We start from the raw sequence: 18,145 nt of genomic DNA, 5'->3' as shown, positions 1-18,145 counted from the left end.
TGGGTTAAAAAAATAGTTTGATCCCTTTAATTGTCAGTGCCCCATATAAATCTTTTAAGATCATTTTTATAATAATATTCAGGCTACTACCGGTATGTAAATAATGCCTATTTGTTCTCTTTTGAGGTTAAAAAATAGAATATAGCGTTCAGAGCATTGAAACAGAAACTTCACTTCTTACATAAAACCATAAAAACCTATACACACAGATTTTCTGCTGAAGCAACAAATGCATCTTTTATTTTTGTTGTTCAAAAGTGAAACAACAGAGCTCAGACAGCACGGTTTGAACAGATCTGACATGTTTCATGAGAGGAATATTAGCAATGACTGCATTTTATAATACACTTGTGCTGCGGTGCAATTACATAAAACTCAATGAATTTTATGCAAACCAAGTAAAACATGCTGACTCTAACAGACACAGTTCAACAAATACATGTTGCAATTTCACACAGCATGTCTTCACACTTTACAATAAAGCCATAACCAAGTGCCAATATGTGCTATTAATATGTTTTTCAGATAATGCAACCTCATTGGGAACATTTTCATATTAGAGACTTAACAATTCAGTAGAGCAGGCATCCTGTGGGAATTTCTGCTTTGTTAAGGACATTTAAAAATGACTTAAGTGACTACAGCTGTAAAAATACAAACTAGCCAAATTTAACACACCCTTAATGTCAATCAGGGAGCGGGGTGTATAGGGCTTGAAAGTTGTTAATGTCACTGACAGCCTCAAGTCAAGCGGCTGCCTGCTTGTGTGAATTTGTTTTCCCAAAATGTCAGTGTCAAATCAAGCCAGTTTGCTAACAATGGCCTGGTTGAGAGAGTTCAGCTGATTGGTCCATTTGTCCAAAGCGGTATATCGAGCTCCACCTCTTTTCTGGTGATCAAGCTCCAACAGCTGATTGACTTGGTCAATTCTACCATTGATTGTACTGAAAAAAAGACGAGACACACAGAAAACAATACATATATTAATAAAGGTATAGTTCACCCAAACATTTACATTTTCTAAATTATTTTTTCACCCTCATGCCATTCCAGATGTGTATGACTTTTTTTTTCTCCTGCTGAATACAAATGAATGTTTTTAAAAGAATATCTCAGCTCTGTAGGTCAATTCAATGCAAGTGAATTATTGCCAGAACTTTGAAACTGCAAAAAGTACATCGAGGTGGCATAAAAGTAATCCATACAATTTCAGTGTCTTCTAAAGCTTCCTAGTGCACTCTAGTGCTTGACGCACGTGCAGAGTGCTACATGGTGCTAGGAAATGTAATCGGTCATGAAATCATGATCGCCAAGGAGACTGCTGATGTAAAGATTTATAGTGAAAAAGGAGTTATATTTTGGTCTTTTCTCAACCAAAGTCGATTGGATTGGTTCAGAAGACATGGATTAAACCACTGGAGTATTATGGATTACTTTTTTGCTGCCTTTGTGCTTTTTGGAGCTTCAAAGTTCTGGCCACCATTCACTTGCATTGTATGGACCTACAAAGCTGAAATATTCTTCTAAAAATCTTCATTTGTGTTCTGCTGAAGAAAGAAAGTCATACACATCTGGGATAGCATGAGGGCGAGTAAATGAGAATTTTCATTTGAGAGAACTTCTCCCTTAAGGGAACGTTCACTTCTCGTAGTGAAAGTGCATTCACAAAGTAGATATTGTATTATTTTTGGAAGAAAATGTGAGCCAGGCATGACCATGCATAACTTGCCACCAAAATGTTAGGATGTTGTGGGTGTAAGTAAATAAAAATAAAAAAAACATTTGTTTACAACGTGCTTTATAGAAGAGGTGGTTAATGATTTTTTTTTTACCCTGCTTTAACATCCGCCAGGCAAAAATGTTAGGCCCAATTGCTTAGAAAAGCAGCATAGTTTAAGGTTGTCCATAGCACAAAGAGTGCAGGGCAAGTTACACGTCAAAGCTTAATACTTAGGGTTAGGGGGTTAGAACAAATCCCTAACCACAAATACGTTACTAGCAATAGTAACAGTGATGGTGTTAAACTTACTTATCTAAAATACACTGCACAAGCAAGCTTTCCACATCTGCAAAATCAATGTTCAATTCCTAAAGGAAAACAGTGAAGATATCAAGTTGGAGAATCAAAAGCATATTATCATGGTTATTATCGCAATAATTATATATCCAAAAATAAAGCTTTACCTTTGAAATAAAAGGTATGTGTATCCTAGTGTAAGGCTTAATCAATTTGATGAGTACTTGTGTTCTTATGTTCCGTAACAATTCTGTAGGAATAGGAGAGAGAGTGAGTTCACTTTAAAACATTTGTGTATGCTGTTGTATACTGAAACTTATGACCTTGTCTAAGGGGGGGCAATGGCCCCTCAAAGATCACATCTTAGTACCGCCCCTGCTGAAGTTTATGAAGAAAATGGAATATATGCACAAAAGTGAAAGCCGCCAGTACAGACCCTCAATATGTTCTCTGATGAAAGGATCATCCATAATGCTGCTGTGATTCGTCTTCAGGATTTTCTCGAATTCTGTGATGTCATTGTTCTGGTAGGCACTAGAAACAAGTTATAGCAGAATTCAGACAATGAAAATCTGTTTTACTTTATTTTACTGTTTCTTCCTAGTTGGCAAAAAAATTAAATAAAAGTGTATGCTCATACTTCTTGCAAGATAAGATAAATAAAAGTTATTGCTCTGCAAACTTACCTTACTAGGTTTGTCATCGCTAAGATTTCTGGATCATTTTTGTAGGGTTTTGCCTAGCCATCGAGCCAAATGAGATGAAAAAAAAATGAATACATTTATTTAGTCAAATTACAAACCGATGCATTTTAACTTCCAAGACTAACATGTTTATACCTCTTGAGAATCAAACGGGTTGATTCCAGACTTCATCAGCATGTTGGCCAAGACCAAGTACTTCAGGCAAGTGGTTCGTCTGGGGCTTCCAGACTCATCATAGTTTTTGAACGCCTCAAAAAAGTCTGTATGCGCCTTCTCGAACTCTCCCTCCCTCAAGTGCATTTTACCACCACATTCTAGAAAGATTACAAATTAAACAAAACCAATGATCTCTCCAACATAGAGGTCGACCTACAGTGGATTTTGCCGATAACGATAACTAAGGTGGTGGAAAATTCCCATAACCGATTGTCAGATAGTTTTTTTTTTTATATACATTTCTAGAAAAATGTATAAAATCCCAAAATCAGTTTATTGTGCCACCAAAATCACTATAATAACCAGAGAAATTAAGATTTGGTGCATAACGTGGGAATTTAAACTATAAACAAGCCGGAAACACACCAGGGACCTTTATTTTGAAATAATAGAGACTTGGCTATAATGCTCAGCACGCAAGTATTTACTAAATGTATCTTGTAAATGTAAAGCTTATATTTCCACCAGGTGAAGAGTTTTGTATGTATACATATCACCAGATCAGATTCATTCATAAGGAATAAAAAAACATATATAAAAAAAGAGGGAAAAATTCTAATAAAATATCGGTAACTATTGGCATAGATTTTTTCCGATAACCGATAGTTCCAAAAGGCAACTATCGCCACTGATTAATCGGTAAAACCAATATATTTGTCTACCTCTACTCCAACAATAGTACTTTCTGCATTTATGTTTAAAAGCCCCTTGAAATTGAATGCTGAATTTCAGGGGCAGCCTTTGTAACTACATCATTGGCTTTAAAATTACTTTGGCAAGTAAAATACCTCTGATGACTCCCATGATGAGTGGATGTGGGATGGCGGATTTGATGTGTAGCGACTGCTCATACAGAGCTTTCAGCTTTTTGTTGTTTTTCTGCGCAGTATACATCTGGATCTCCAAAGCATAGATCTCCAACAGCTGAGTGCCCTTCTTAAGATCATCCTCTCCGTCATCCGTCTGATAGACAACATTCGTCGGTTTAAGAACAATAGATGACAACTGAGGAAGATTCTCTTACTTATACATTATGATGATTACCGTATTTACTCTACCTGACATGATTGGTGCAACTGCCTGAGAATCTTCTGGAGCTTTCCAAATTCTTCTCTTTCAAGATACAACTTTCCTAGCTAAATAAAATAGAGGAGCAGAAGTTAGAAGTATTCTTGAATATCCTGGTTATGAATACAGTGTTTTACATGTTATTGGACTAGCAGTAAATAGAAGTTATGCAATGTAATTTTATTACTAATGGCATTTCATATAATAATTTTGCAAGTATTCCTACTGATAAGTAACTCTATTCGCATAGTTTGAGAAAACGTTATATCTTTAAAGTGATAGTTCACCCAAAAATGAAAATTCTCTCATCATTTACTCCCCCTCTTGTCATCCCAGATGTTTATGGCTTTCTTTCATCTGCAGAACACAAATTAAGATTTTTAGAAGAATATTTCAGCTCTGTAGGTCCATACAAGGCACGTGAATGGTGACCAGAATTTTGAAGCTCAAAAAAGGACATAACTTCATCATGAAAATAATCCATAAGACTCCAGTGCTTTAATCCATGTCTTCAGAAATTAAATGATAGGTATGGGTGACAAATAGATCAATATTTATGTCCTTTAAATAATATAAATCTCCACTTTCGACCAGCCCTCCTTTACGGGTTCACAAGAGAACCGTGTTCTTTAGTTTTTTCAGGATTTGAATTCTTCGTGCATATTGCCGGCTACTTGGCTGTTGTGCAAATATGATTTGTTTATTATTTTCCTTTATCCCAGGCTTCTTTCTTTTCTTTCTTGTCCCTGCCCAGTAGGTGGCGATATGCATGAAGAATAAGAATAAAAAAAAGAAGTAGAATTGAATGTGCAAAGGAGGGCTGGTTGAAAGTGGAGATTTATAGTAAAAATGTACATACATATTTATTTGTTTGTCACCCACACCCATCATATCGCTTCTGAAGACATGTATTTAACCACTGGAGTCTTATGGATTACTTTAAGCTGTCTTTATGTGCTTTCTTGAGCTTCAAAGTTTTTGTCACCATTCTCTTGCATTGTGAGAACCAACAGAGCTGAAATATTCTTCTAAAATGTTTTATTTGTGTTCTGCAGATGAAAGAAAGTAATAAAATCTGGGATGAGAAGATGAACTTTCTCTTTAATATATATATATATATATATATATATATAAAACAGATCATCTTAATACAGAATAAACAGAATAATCTTCCACAGCACTAACCTTGGTGTTAGTTTTGAACCAAAGTCTGTCATTTTTGGCATCTTTTAATGCTTCTAGGGTTGTCTCATAAAACTCCTGTAGCAAGTCCATCTCAAAACAAAAGTGAAAAGGCGAATACTGTATTTAAAAAATATATATACCAATAATAATAACATAGAAGTAATTACTAAACGTGCAGAATGTTACCTGTTTTGAGGTTGAGATATAGTCTAGAATAGAGTTGATGGATTTCTCAGAGTAATTTCTGGTGACAGCACTCCGTATGTACGTCAACAGCTGTTTGTACCGGTTCATCATTTCAGGAAAATTTGTCTGTACAAATAAGGATAATTTTTATTTTTTTTAAAACAGTCATTACCTACAACATGTTAATACACATTCCTTAATTAACATAAAGACAGGGAAAATCTTTTGTTATTATTAAAGTTACGCACCAGTTTAAAGTTGATCTTAATCATCTGTTTTAGTGCTTTGAACCCCCATTCTCCTTTCTCACCCTCTAGTTCCAGCACCTAGGAAACAGGAAACAGTGATGATGCCTTTCAATGCTGTAGCACAACTCCATAGGTTGCAGACATGGCCGTATTTTAAGTGTCTAACCTTCTGGAAGCTGCTCAGAGCTGCTTTAGGATCATCTTCTTTGAGGGCTTTGGAGTTATAATACTGATTCTCCAAATCAACATTCGGTTCAGAGTTGCTGTCCTCAGAGTATTCCTGAAACAAACATTAACAAACAAGGCTTTTATTTATTTTATTTTTTTTTACATGAGTTTGAATGGAGATTGTAAAGCTTAATAGCACTAAATTACACCTTAAGATATAGTGTGTCACCTAAATGTGATTTGCATTATGATTGTCAGTCTTATTGCATTATTATGTTATGATCATGAATGAACCAAGAGAGTTTTTTATTTATAAAATAATTAGTTGCATACATATAATAATAAAACCTCATATATGTTCTTGTAATAAAGCAGCCTGTCAAATTTGTTGACTTAATCTGCATATTAGTAAACTAGCCACCTGCTAATCAACTCAATGGTGAAATGAAGCTCACGCGAGCAGCCAAAACACACACTTCTAATGCCAATACGTTGTCTGAACATTACATTCCATGCATTTACATTTGTGTTTATTACAGTCAATCTTACCAGGTCATAATCCTCCTCATCATCGCACATAAAATCATCTTCCATGTCAGACATCTTGACCGGACAGAGATGTTCTTACCCACAATCCTCTGCGGTAAAAGGGTTATGACGTTTTGCACATGGTGCGCGCGCGGTTCCGATTGTTCCCGAATCCTTCCGAATTCAATTAACGGCTTCGTGGCGAGTGTTGCGTTCCTGTCTTCCGTATCGTTGGTTGCAAGATTCCGGGTATGACAGTCAGCTGACAGGACTCGTGCCGTGTCAGTTTATCAACGCAGGGTGTATTTAGTGGTACACGGGGAGAATATTCAGCATAATGCCCACAAATCCGCCGAAAATCAAAGTGTTGAGTTGTGGCAACGAGAGGTAAGTTGGGATAAGTTCGTGCAGCTTTTTGTGAAACTTCGCTCAATATTCGTAAAAGTTCGTTTACCTATGAATGGAACTTTGAGATTCTTGCTTTTTTTGTAAGGTTGCAGAAACTTAAAGAGGCTTTTCATGGAAAATATGGCCAGATGCCTCTCTTTTATGCTAGTGCTCCAGGCAGGGTGAATTTAATAGGTGGGTTACAAACATTTTATAAAGTAAAAAGGTTATAATATTACAGATTACATCTCAAATATTCCCATTTTGCAGGGGAACATATTGATTATTGCGGCTATGCAGTCCTGCCCATGGCAATAGAGCAGAATATTCTCGCTGCGGTATCTGTCAATGACTCTCAGTCAATCCAACTGGCCAACACGGATCCTAAATATAAGTAAGTAAAAATGCTTTGATTTTCAGGAACAGCGAATTTTAAGTGGTCTTAAAATGGCTTGATAACCAGGATAAAGGATTTGCAGTATGAACACTGCGAAACATGAAAAACGATATCCCAGAATTGTGTTTACACAGCAGTTAATTCAATGACCTGAAGTTGTCACTATTTAAAGGGACAGTTCACCCAAAAATGAAAATTCTCTCATCATTTACTCACCCCAATGCCATCCCAGATGTGTATGACTTTCTTTCTTCTGCAGAACACAAACGAGGATTTTAGAAGAATATTTAAGCTCTGTATGTCCATACAATGCAAGTGAATGGAACTTTGAAGCTCCAAAAAGCACATTCAGGCAGCATAAAAATTATCCATACGACTCCAGTGGTTTAATCCAAGTCTTCAGAAGCAATCCAATTTGTTTTGGGTGAGAACAGACCAAAATATAACTCCTTTTTTACTCTAAATCTTGGCATCCGCAGTCTCCTTGGCGATCATGATTTCAACCTTGATTACACTTCCTAGAACTATTTAGTGCTCTGTGCATTCGTCAAGCACTAGCAAGCTTCTGGAGACTTGGATTATAACACTGAAGTCATATGGATTATTTTTATGCTGTCTTTATGTGCTTTTTGGAGCTTCAATTTTCCGGCCACAATTTACTAGCATTGTATGGACCAAAAGAGCTTAAATGTTCTTTTAAAAATCCTTGTTTGTGTTCTGCTGAAGAAAGTCATACACATCTGGGATGCATGAGGGTTGGTAAATGATGAGAGAATTTTCATTTTTGGGTGAACTATCCCTTTAAAAATGCATTTGACTTATTATTGTATCAATGTTGCAGGGATTTCAGTGTTTCTGTGGACAGGATCTCCATTGACAAAGAGAATCCTCAGTGGTACTTTTACTTCCTTTGTGGAGTGAAAGGAATCCAGGTGAAGTGTTTAGTATCACATGAAGGCAATATGAGTGAGTCACAGAAATTCAGACATTTGACCTTTGACCTTGTGTCTGCAGGAGCACTTGAGCTTGTCTTCATTGTCAGGCATGAGTTGTGTGGTGGACGGCACTATTCCTGCCAGCTCAGGGCTTTCCAGCTCCAGTGCTCTGGTGTGCTGTGCTGGTCTGGTCACAATGGAAGCCAGTCAGAAATCTCTGTCTAAGGTAGTTTGTTACTATAAATGTCCTAACTTACAGACAATAGATGCCCAACATACTTCTGTCCATAAATTCCACAAAACGTTTACTTGCATTTCAGGTGACTCTTGCAGAAACTTGTGCAAAGTGTGAGCGTTATATTGGCACTGAGGGTGGAGGGATGGATCAGTCCATTTCTTTTCTAGCAGAGAAGGGAACTGTAAGCCATTTGTATTTCATAATCCTCCATCCACATGCTTTATATTTGAGCCATGTTAGGTGTAAACCATCAGATATGTAATTGGGAAATTGCTGTTCCTGTTTATGGTTTGTGTTCACATACATTATTTGTTTGCTCAAACCTTATTATTCCTCCAGGCCAAGCTGATAGAGTTTAATCCACTGCGGGCCACAGACGTGAGGCTTCCCGATGGGGCTGTGTTTGTAATCGCAAATTGCTGTGTTGAGATGAACAAGGCGGCCACGTCTCACTTCAACATGAGGGTGGTGGAATGCCGCATTGCCACAAAGGTCTGAACCTCCGGGATGCATGTTAAAAAACAAAATGCATCAGTCATGACTGCTTACTGTGTTTAAATAATGAAATAAGCCACAGGAGGCCATACTGTACATTACAGTGATTTTACGACAGGTGTCTTTCTCATGGAACCTGTCAAGAATATGTCCTCACCCTGTTTTACTCCAAAATCAAAAGAAACAAATATGAAGTTATATTTTGCAGATAAAAAAATAATGCCTATTTTTAGGACCATTATGATTTTTTACATTGTGACATTATTTCCATAACTGTTATTCATATTATACCCCCCAATTATTATTACCACAACACAAAAAAAGATTTTCATTGTGATATTCATATTACCACAATAAGAAAAAATGCTATATTATTATTATTTATACATAAACGTAGTACTGCTTTAGTACCGACTATCAATTTTGCTGATTTTAATTAAAAAAAAAATCTTACTAACTTTACAATTGCCAATCAATGTAGCAGCTCACAAATTTGTGTTTATCTGCATTTTACAACAGCTTTGAATGTGGTTCATCCAATCAGAATTAGAGTTGGAGTTATCAGTTTTAGAAGGACATTTTTTTTTACAGATTATTATTCCTAGCGTAGCAGTTTTTGATCAAATGTATTAAATTAAATAGTAGTTTACCAAAGCATTTATTAAAGAAACTAATTCCAAATAATTATCTGTAAATCATTTTTAATCATTACTCAAATCACAGTAGCCACAAAAATGTCCTTAAAGTAGCTGTGTTTACTGACTTCGATTAGTATATTTGTGGCAGAACCTGGATCTGATACTTTAAGGAATAGTTCACCCAAAAATGAAAATGATCTCATTATTTACTCCTGCCATCCCAGAAGTGTATGACATTCTTTCTTCTGCAGAACACAAATTAAGATTTTAAGAAGATATTTCAGCTCTGTTGGTTCTCACAATGCAAGTGAATGGTGACCAAAACTTTGAAGCTCAAAAAATCAAATAAAGGCAGCATAAAAGTAATCCATATGACTCCAGTTGTTAAATCTGTCTGCTGAAGTGATATGATAAGTTTGGATGAGAAAGAGATCAATATTTAAGTCTTTTTTTACTATAAATTCTCCTCACTGCCCAGTAGGTGGCGATGTGCACGAAGATTGTGAATCACCAAAAACAAAAGTTGAAGAATGTGAAAGTGGTGATTTATAGTAAAAAATTATAATATTGATCTGTTTCTCACCCACACCTATCATATAGTTTAGGAAGACATAGATTTACACACTGGAGCCGTATGGATAAAATTTATGCTGCCTTTATGTGCTTTTTGGAGCTTTAAAGTTCTGTCCACCATTCACTTGTATTGGAGGACCTACAAAGCTGAGATATACTTCTAAAAATATTAATTTGCGTTTTGCAGAAGATAGAAAGTCATACACATCTGGGATGGTATGCGGGTGAGTAAATTATGAGAGAATTTTCATTTTTGTGTGAACTATTCCTTAAAAACATATTTCTGAGTGAAACCGAATAATCCAGGATTTGATTGTAAGGTGAAAAGTCAGACTATGATATTATTAGATCAAATCAATTTCCTGGCCAATGTTGCTTTGGTTATGTCTTCAGAAAATAAATGTCTTCTCAAAGTTGACACATTTGATGCAAGATAATGAAAACAATCAATTGGGTTTTTTTCCCCTTATAATATAATAATCCCCACTGATAAATAGTGCACAAAACCAACAGGGATATTATTAACTATTAAGTGAACAGGATCAATTTGGATGTCATGTTGTCTTCAAGTCCTCTGATTTTGCTTGCAGATGTTGGCGAAGGCAAGAGGCCTGCAATGGAGTCAGCTGCAGAAACTGGGGGATCTGCAGACGGAGCTGCAGGCGAGTCTGGATGAGATGCTGGAGCTGGTGGAGGAGGTGCTGCACCCCGAACCATACAGCACAGAGGAGATCTGCAAGACTCTCAGCATCAGCACTGAACATCTGCGTGAAAACATCCTCAGTACCAACACACAGCATGGTGAGATAGCATTCACAACATGAACTCAGAAATTATTCAAAATTTAAATGTACAAAATTTTTACACTAACTAAATAATAACTAGTGACAAGTGGGTAGGGAAAGTAAAATAAATCAATAACATCTGAGACTAACATAGTTCCATCAAATCCTAATGGATAAAATCAAATCCAGCCATACATCATTTCCCACAGAATATTCTGTTTCACTCAGAAAGAAAAAAAAACTTTATACAGTGGAACCTCAACTGTAAACCCTAATAATTTGACTTCACTCAATTGAATTGAGGAATGGCGTCTCCAAAACTTGTGTAATTAAGTTCACTTAACTTGGTGATAACATAGAATGAACTTAACTATTTAAGTTATAGTAACTAGATGCAAGTAGACTTAACTCATCTTTGCTATTAAAATGTTGTTTCAGCCTAACAATTTTGATTAATTGACTCAAATTTAGACCAGACAATAAGACAGCTGTAAAACAGCCCTTTGTAGATGTAGAAAGGAGGAAGTGGGAGCCGGCTTCAACACTCTAACGAAAACTTAGCACACAGCCGTAGCACACACACAGGTTCAGTTCTTCTCATCTCCGCTTTATCTCCCCAACTGCACTCACTGAATCACAGAACAGCTGTTTGTGAAATTATACACAGGTGTGAGTCCTTCCCATTAATTCCTCCTGGCCTCGCTCTCCATTCACACGAGTCAGGCCGGGGAGCCATCAAGCCTGTCACTTACACCCCCCCGCCTGTCACTTACACCCCCCCCTTCTGGAGAGGAAATATGCAACAGCCATCTGCGCCCCAGCCTGTGGACCACCTCGAACTTAAACGGCTGGAGAGCTAGATACCAACGGGTGATCCGTGCATTGGTATCCTTCATGCAGTGGACCCACTGGAGTGGGCGTGGTCCGAACAGAGGATGAAGAACCATTCCAGCAAATAGTATCAGAGGGTGAGGACTACCAAACACTCTTTCTCGATCATACTGTACTTAGTTTCCCTCACCGAGAGCTTGCGACGTATGTACAGCATGGGGCCCCCCCCTCCACCTTCTGAGACAGCACGGCCCGCAGTTCCCTCTATTCGTCGGCCTGTAAAATAAAAGAGAGAGATAAGTCAGGAATGTAACAATGGTCTGCCACACAGCTTTACTTTTGTAAATGCCTGTTGACATGGCTCCATGTACTGGTCTGGGTCTGGTGCCCCCCTTTTTAGTGAGATCAGTCAGTGGGCTGGTGACGGTCTAATAATTAGGCGCAAACCTTCTATAATAGCCAGCCAGCCCAGGAAAATGTCTCAGCTAGTGGAAGCCCTGATACCATACTTCCACCCGTACAATTGCACACTACTTAGGGTTCGCCGTGTGTCCCGCCCATCTCCGCGACCTCAAGACAGCTCTCAGATGTTGAATGTGCCACTGCCAATCATTACTATAAATTATAATGTCATCAAGATAAACAGCAGTTTGTTCTCAGGACATGGGAGTTAAGGGAATCTTATATCCAATATCCCTTTGTCAAATCCAGTGTCGAATAAAAGTGAGCCACCCCTAAACGATAAAGCAGTTTGTCAATGCAGGGCATTGGATACGTGTTGAATTTAGACACCTCTTTTACTTTTCTGAAATCTACACAGAACCGAACTGACCCATCAGCCTTGGGTACCAGGACCACCAGGCTGAAACAGTCACTGTGGGATTCCTCGATTACCCCCATATCAAGCATGGCCTTGATTTCTTCCCGTACTATTTGTTTTTTGTGTTCGGGTAACCTATAGTGGCGACTGCGCACTACCACCCCTGGGGTTGTCTCAATGTGGTGTTTCATGAGATTTGTACGACCGGGAAGAGGCGAGAACACATCAGAGAATTCTGGTGAGAGGTGGCCTCCGCAAGTGACTGGGGTGACTCAATCCACGGTTTTGGGAGATTAAGGTGGTAAATATGACGTGCTCCAAATCTATCTGTTATAATTAAGTTCATAATTGATTTCCTAGACTCACCGTGTGACCTCAAATTTAGAGCTCAATGTGGGGAGTAATGCAATAACTTAATATCTTGGTGTAAATTCCCATAGCCGAGTACCTCTTTTATACAGCCGGCTTTGACGAGCATATTGACGAGAAAAAAGAAAAAAAGAGTTTTGCTCTCAGGTCAAGAAAGTATTGAATTTTGTTTTTGCTGTTTGAATATCCCTTCTCCCAGTTTTCCCCTAGGACGTTGAGCATGCCTGAATCATATTCATTGATTAAATCGTTTGAACAAGCCGTCCGTTTAGGGGTGGTAAACGCTGGTCCATGGCTTCCCCTTATCTTGCATCATACTGACGGCCCTGACACCACCTCCACAGCCAGTGAATTGCACACCACACACTGATACACTTTGTTACAGGACCCATCCACACGAATTCCCCTCAATACTGTTGTTAATTCCAGCAAATTTGTACCCAAAATTAGTAGATGGGTGAGGCGGGGACTAACCTCCAACTCTATTCTATGCTTTTGCCTTTTGATTTGAATTGGGGTAATCATGAATATCCCCATGCACACACCTCACCCTCACATGGCATGCTGCATCCAAACCCTCACCTTGAGCCAAGCATTGATGAATTGAGGTTTGATTACAGCCTGAATCCACCCAGACTTGATCTGTATCCACCCTTGGATACACACCAGTATCCGATACATCCCAGCTCGATCAAGGGCGGCCTGTGGCGTGTTGGGAATCTGAATCAATGCCCCCACCTCCATCAGCTGGCATTGGTCCTGGAAAAGCCTGGGCTTCCTGCAGCGCCAGCTGATCGGCTTAGTTGTTACACCCTCACTGGTGGCTGCAGAGTTTCCAACCTGTGAGGGAGAGGAGACAGCCACAGGGGGAAAAAGAGGGTTGGGAAAGCCCCAGGTCCGGGAAGCAGGCTTCGGAGGCAGGGACCCCTTGTTCCAGGTAGCAGGAATGGGAAAAGGGGAGGATGCAGAGGGGGAAGGGTGAGAGAGAGAGAGATGAGGGCTCACCAGCCTCGGATACGCTGCCAGTTGGCCAGTTCTTCTCTGCAACCGGGTGATTAATTGTTACAGCACCACAAGATCTACCACTTTGTCGGTGTCATGCTCCTCTGCCAGCAGCCTCCGGCGACATCATGGAGCTACTAGGCCAATACAAATGGGCAGCCGAGCTCGCTATATGAGTGAAAGTGCTGTCGATGTTGTTTCGGACTCAGGCAGACCCATTGCAGGATAGCTTGTTTCAAGTCCTGATACCCCAGGAGGTTGCCGATTGGTAGTTGTTGTGTGGCCAGCTGGTCTTCTCCCGACAGTAGCAGTAGCAGCAGGACTGCCCACTGAGACTCTGGCCATCCCGATGCTTCCGCTGCCTGCTCAAACAACTCTATGAACACCACCATGTCATCTTCTGGTCCCATCTTCATGAGCGTGAAGTGGGACATGGCATGGGTGGCAGTCGGGTTTGCATCGGTAGATTCTGCCTGTGGTATCATGCTCTGTAGCACCTGTCCATCGTCCGCTTGAGCTAGCAGGAGGGCTTGGAAGCACTGCTCCTGTTCCTGATGCAGCTCAAGCAGAGTCTGATGTTGATTTTGGTGGATGCTGATGAGGGTCTTGATAAGTTTGCCGAAGGGCGAGGACTCCATGATGGCATATCTTCCTCACAATCCCGGGTTTCGGCACCACTGTAACAAAGCCCTTTGTAGGTGTAGAAAGGAGGACGCAGGAGCTGGCTTAAACACTGCATAAAACTTAATTCACTCTGAACAAATAAACTCTGTTTGGGATTTTCAGCCATAGCACACACACAGGTTCAGTTCTCTCTCTCCTCTAGGCTTCTCGTCTCACTTTTATCTCCCCAACGCCACTCACTGAAACACAGAACAGCTGTTAGAGAAAGTATACACATGTGCGAGTCCTTCCCATTCATTCTTCCTGGCCTCGCTCTCCATTCACAAACCAGCGTTCGGCCACGCCCCATCACCACAAAAGCTTACTTCAGTTGCACATGCATAAAGAGAATCGAAATAGTGTTAACCGATTCCAAATTGACCAAAGGGGACACAGATCGCCCTAATGGTGTCATCACACGAAACAACTATGTACAAAATGTAACTAATACAGTAAAAGAGCTAAAATCTCTATGAAATCTTAATAACAACTATTTAAATGCATCCACAAGTTCCCTTTGGCCAAGGAAAGATCATTAAATAATTGAAGCGCAAGGAATTTGGGGTATTTCCCATAGCTGAAACTTTGTATTCATTAGTTTGAGTTTCAAGGAACTTAGATTTTTGAGTTTGAGCCCAAAAACTTGACATTTCAAGTCATTTTTAATTAGGACAACTTGATTTTTCCAGTAATAACAACATTAGGATTTGCAGTCCACTTGATTTATCTAGTGATACTGACTTGATAATGACAAATGCATGAGAAAGACAAATGTACATTTTAAACTACACCCCCTTCTCTATTCTTGCATTAGCGACCCACTTTAAGTTGTTCCAGCGTGCCAGGCATGTGTATGGCGAAGCTGCCCGTGTGCTGCAGTTTAAGGCCATTTGTGAGTCTGTGCCTGTCAATGCGGTTGCTCAGCTGGGGGATCTGATGAACCAGAGTCATGTCAGCTGCAGAGACCTGTACGAGTGCAGCTGTCCAGAGCTGGACCAGCTGGTGGACATATGTCTGTGAGTGACATTGAAAGGCATCATATCCATTACCATATGAAGAAGAAAAAATTTGGTCATTAAATATATCCGAAAGTTATTCAAATACACCAGTTAAAGATATTCGTCTAGAGCATGTTTACATCGAAAAACAGTGCAGACAGACGCAAAAGCACATTGGGTGTGAAAAGCCCTCATGGGACAAGGCATTATGAAGGGTTTATAAACAAAAATGTTTTTTCAAAAATGTTACGTTTTTATTATGCACACAAATAATTTTTGGATATACAAAAATGTGTATAGTTTGACCGTTAAAGTTGCGTAAATTATTATTTTAGTGTAGGACATCCTTACATGTGTCGTGCAAAAGATACCAGGTTTCTGTCAAGTTCGTAAGTGTTATTAGTCTCATGCGAACGTGTATTTAACATGTAAGTCCTATAGCTCTATTTTGAAACTACGTTATGTGTATTTTATCCCTTTGCATTGCCTTTGCCCCATGGGGTACCATTGTAAGTGTATTATTGCAAGCACCTTAAACTCAAACTGAACCTGGAACTTCCCTTTAACTTAAAGAAGTAATGCTTATGAACACCATCCAGCAACATTTTCATGCTGATATTCAATGGATTTTTACTGTTACTTGTCAAAGACTCTGAGCTGCATGAGTCATTGAATGAGTCACCTCTGTGGTGAACTAATTGAAGTAGTTATTGAAATTCTGCCTTAGTCTGCTTCTAATGAATTGAGAGTTTTAGTGAAATATCTTTCTTCACTCCTCACAGACAGGTGGGTGCTGTCGGGTCGAGGTTAACCGGAGCTGGATGGGGAGGTTGCACGGTTTCCATGGTTCCCAGCGAAAAGATTGATTATTTTCTCCAAACTGTGAGGGAGCGATATTACACACCGGACGCCCGCCGATCCACTCTGGAAAAACAGAGTTTATTTGTGACTAGGCCGGGAGGTGGGGCGGCTATTTTCACAGAGGAATGAATCGTAGAAGGGCGATTTAAACGACACAATTGAGCTATGGCCTGTGGCTTCAGAAGCCAGTTGAGATGCATATAATTGCAGTCAATCCAAATAAAAGAGGATCAGAGTTAACCTGAAGAATACACTCTGTATAGGCATTTTCACTCTACTTTGTATATATATATATATATGACTTAAAAGTAACTCGGAGCAAAAGAAATCAGTGGTCTAATAATTGAAAACCTGTTTCAAGTTTGTATACGCACTATATACAAGTGAAAAGAATTACTGAATACATTCCTACTGTTGCTGCACTTTTCTGAAAGCATTCAAAGTCAATATCTGATTACTGGCACATTCAATAAATAACATCTCTATGTTTGCAAGTCTCGTCGTTTTCTGTTGATATTTAAAATGCATGTCATTATTGGTGTTATTGGCATTAAGGAAAGCATCACTATTACTATTACTAATTTCCAAACTTTACGCAAGTACACTACTCGTATGCAAATGAGAGCGCTTGACCAATGCTTTGTCTGTGTGCAGTCTGGTTGAACTTGCTAAAACGTATCACAGGATATGAAATATAGATATCATCAATTCAGTTTACACTAGTTAAAATTCTAATTTTTGATATCAGGAGTAGAATTTCAACTTGTGAAAGTGCTTATTCTTGATAGCAGGGATACAGAGATCGATAATTATTTTTTACTACTTGAAATTCCAATTTTCACATATCAGCAATGCACTTCTCACTTGTAAAAATATCAATAATTGCATTGTTTCTAGTGCAAAGGTCCATTCCTGATATCAACAATTGAATTGCAACAAAAATTCTGTGATAACAACTAGTTAAAAATCTGTAATTTGTATAATTATTGGTTATGTTAAGTTTAGATATCTGTAATTTGATTATAACTAGTAACAAAGCCTCTTTAATTTTATCTCCAATTTATTGATATCTCAAATCCATTTTAAGTTATAATTCAATTGTTGATATCAGGAATAATCGATATTATGCTTGTAACAATGTAATTATTGACATGAAAAATTATAATTCTTACTAGTAAGAAATACAGTGTTGAAATAAAAATTTCATTAGGAAATTAATTTTAGATATCTGTAATTGTGTTTTAATGAGGAGTGAATGATTATTGCAAAATTCTACTAGTGAAAATTGCAATTATAGAATTACGTTTTTTACTAGTTGAAAATCCATGTTTGATATCAAAAATGTGTATTTTTGCAAGTGAAATTTTTAACTACTTTTTAACTAGTGCAAATGTAATTGCTTATATAAAAAATGAGCAATTTCACAAGTTCCGTTCCTGATATCAAGTATTAGCATTTCAACTAACGGAAATTGAATTGTTGATACACTGCAAAAAATTATAATTATAATTATAACAGTAATTTTATAAAAGTAAAAGACTGTCAAAATGCTGCAAAAAACATTGCAGTTACTTTAAAATATACAGTAAAAAATTATAATAGATTTAAAAAGACAATACATGTCATTTTACGTTACAATGTTGTAAAAAAAATATTTTTACATGTAAAAGTTTGATTTTACCGTATAATTAAGGGTAAAAATGATATTATGTTTAAAAATAGTAAATGTACTTTTTAACGGTAAATTATTCTTAAAATAAACAATAAGCGTTCCAAGAATTCCCTGCATTACCCATCCCATTTCATTATATTTTAATGGGAATAGTTATGTTT

The 18,145-nt window shown here is 38.2% G+C and overlaps 2 protein-coding genes across 3 annotated transcripts; one reads left to right on the top strand and one right to left on the bottom strand.

The window, feature by feature from the left end:
• Positions 1–218: 218 nt before the first annotated feature.
• On the bottom strand, positions 219–6,434 carry cops2 (COP9 signalosome subunit 2). Of its 2 annotated transcripts, none has more exons than XM_052123052.1 (13): positions 6,342–6,434; positions 5,791–5,904; positions 5,625–5,702; positions 5,377–5,502; positions 5,191–5,307; positions 3,996–4,073; positions 3,726–3,900; positions 2,857–3,035; positions 2,704–2,756; positions 2,454–2,551; positions 2,185–2,267; positions 2,030–2,088; positions 219–944 (listed from the first exon to the last, which is right to left on the bottom strand). In XM_052123052.1, the coding sequence occupies exons 1-13, from the start codon at positions 6,393–6,395 to the stop codon at positions 800–802; spliced, it is 1,359 nt and encodes a 452-aa protein (XP_051979012.1). In that variant the 5' UTR covers positions 6,396–6,434; the 3' UTR covers positions 219–799. The 2 variants fall into 2 exon arrangements, with proteins under 2 accessions (XP_051979012.1, XP_051979013.1); XM_052123053.1 differs by having other exon boundaries at positions 5,191–5,280.
• An 80-nt stretch (positions 6,435–6,514) lies between these two features.
• galk2 (galactokinase 2) lies at positions 6,515–16,800 on the top strand. Its single transcript, XM_052123150.1, has 10 exons — positions 6,515–6,707; positions 6,814–6,902; positions 6,978–7,101; positions 7,946–8,036; positions 8,119–8,265; positions 8,360–8,458; positions 8,617–8,769; positions 10,574–10,784; positions 15,268–15,469; positions 16,234–16,800. The coding sequence occupies exons 1-10, from the start codon at positions 6,658–6,660 to the stop codon at positions 16,439–16,441; spliced, it is 1,374 nt and encodes a 457-aa protein (XP_051979110.1). The 5' UTR covers positions 6,515–6,657; the 3' UTR covers positions 16,442–16,800.
• Positions 16,801–18,145: the final 1,345 nt, after the last annotated feature.

The sequence above is a fragment of the Xyrauchen texanus genome, chromosome 49 (genome assembly GCF_025860055.1).
Source record: "Xyrauchen texanus isolate HMW12.3.18 chromosome 49, RBS_HiC_50CHRs, whole genome shotgun sequence".
Lineage (NCBI taxonomy): Eukaryota > Metazoa > Chordata > Actinopteri > Cypriniformes > Catostomidae > Xyrauchen > Xyrauchen texanus.
Note: the sequence above shows the minus strand (reverse complement) of the source record. Positions and strands in the feature narration are given on the sequence as shown.

Coding starts and splice junctions, on each gene's coding strand:
- cops2 (XM_052123052.1), bottom strand. CDS start 6,395: ATGTCTGACATGGAAGATGATTTTATGTGCGATGATGAGGAGGATTAT. Junction 5,503..5,624: donor TTAAGATCAACTTTAAACTG/GTGCGTAACTTT, acceptor TTATTTGTACAG/ACAAATTTTCCTGAAATGAT. Junction 945..2,029: donor GTGCAGTGTATTTTAGATAA/GTAAGTTTAACA, acceptor TCTTTTTTTCAG/TACAATCAATGGTAGAATTG.
- galk2 (XM_052123150.1), top strand. CDS start 6,658: ATGCCCACAAATCCGCCGAAAATCAAAGTGTTGAGTTGTGGCAACGAG. Junction 6,903..6,977: donor AGGCAGGGTGAATTTAATAG/GTGGGTTACAAA, acceptor CCCATTTTGCAG/GGGAACATATTGATTATTGC. Junction 10,785..15,267: donor CAGTACCAACACACAGCATG/GTGAGATAGCAT, acceptor TTCTTGCATTAG/CGACCCACTTTAAGTTGTTC.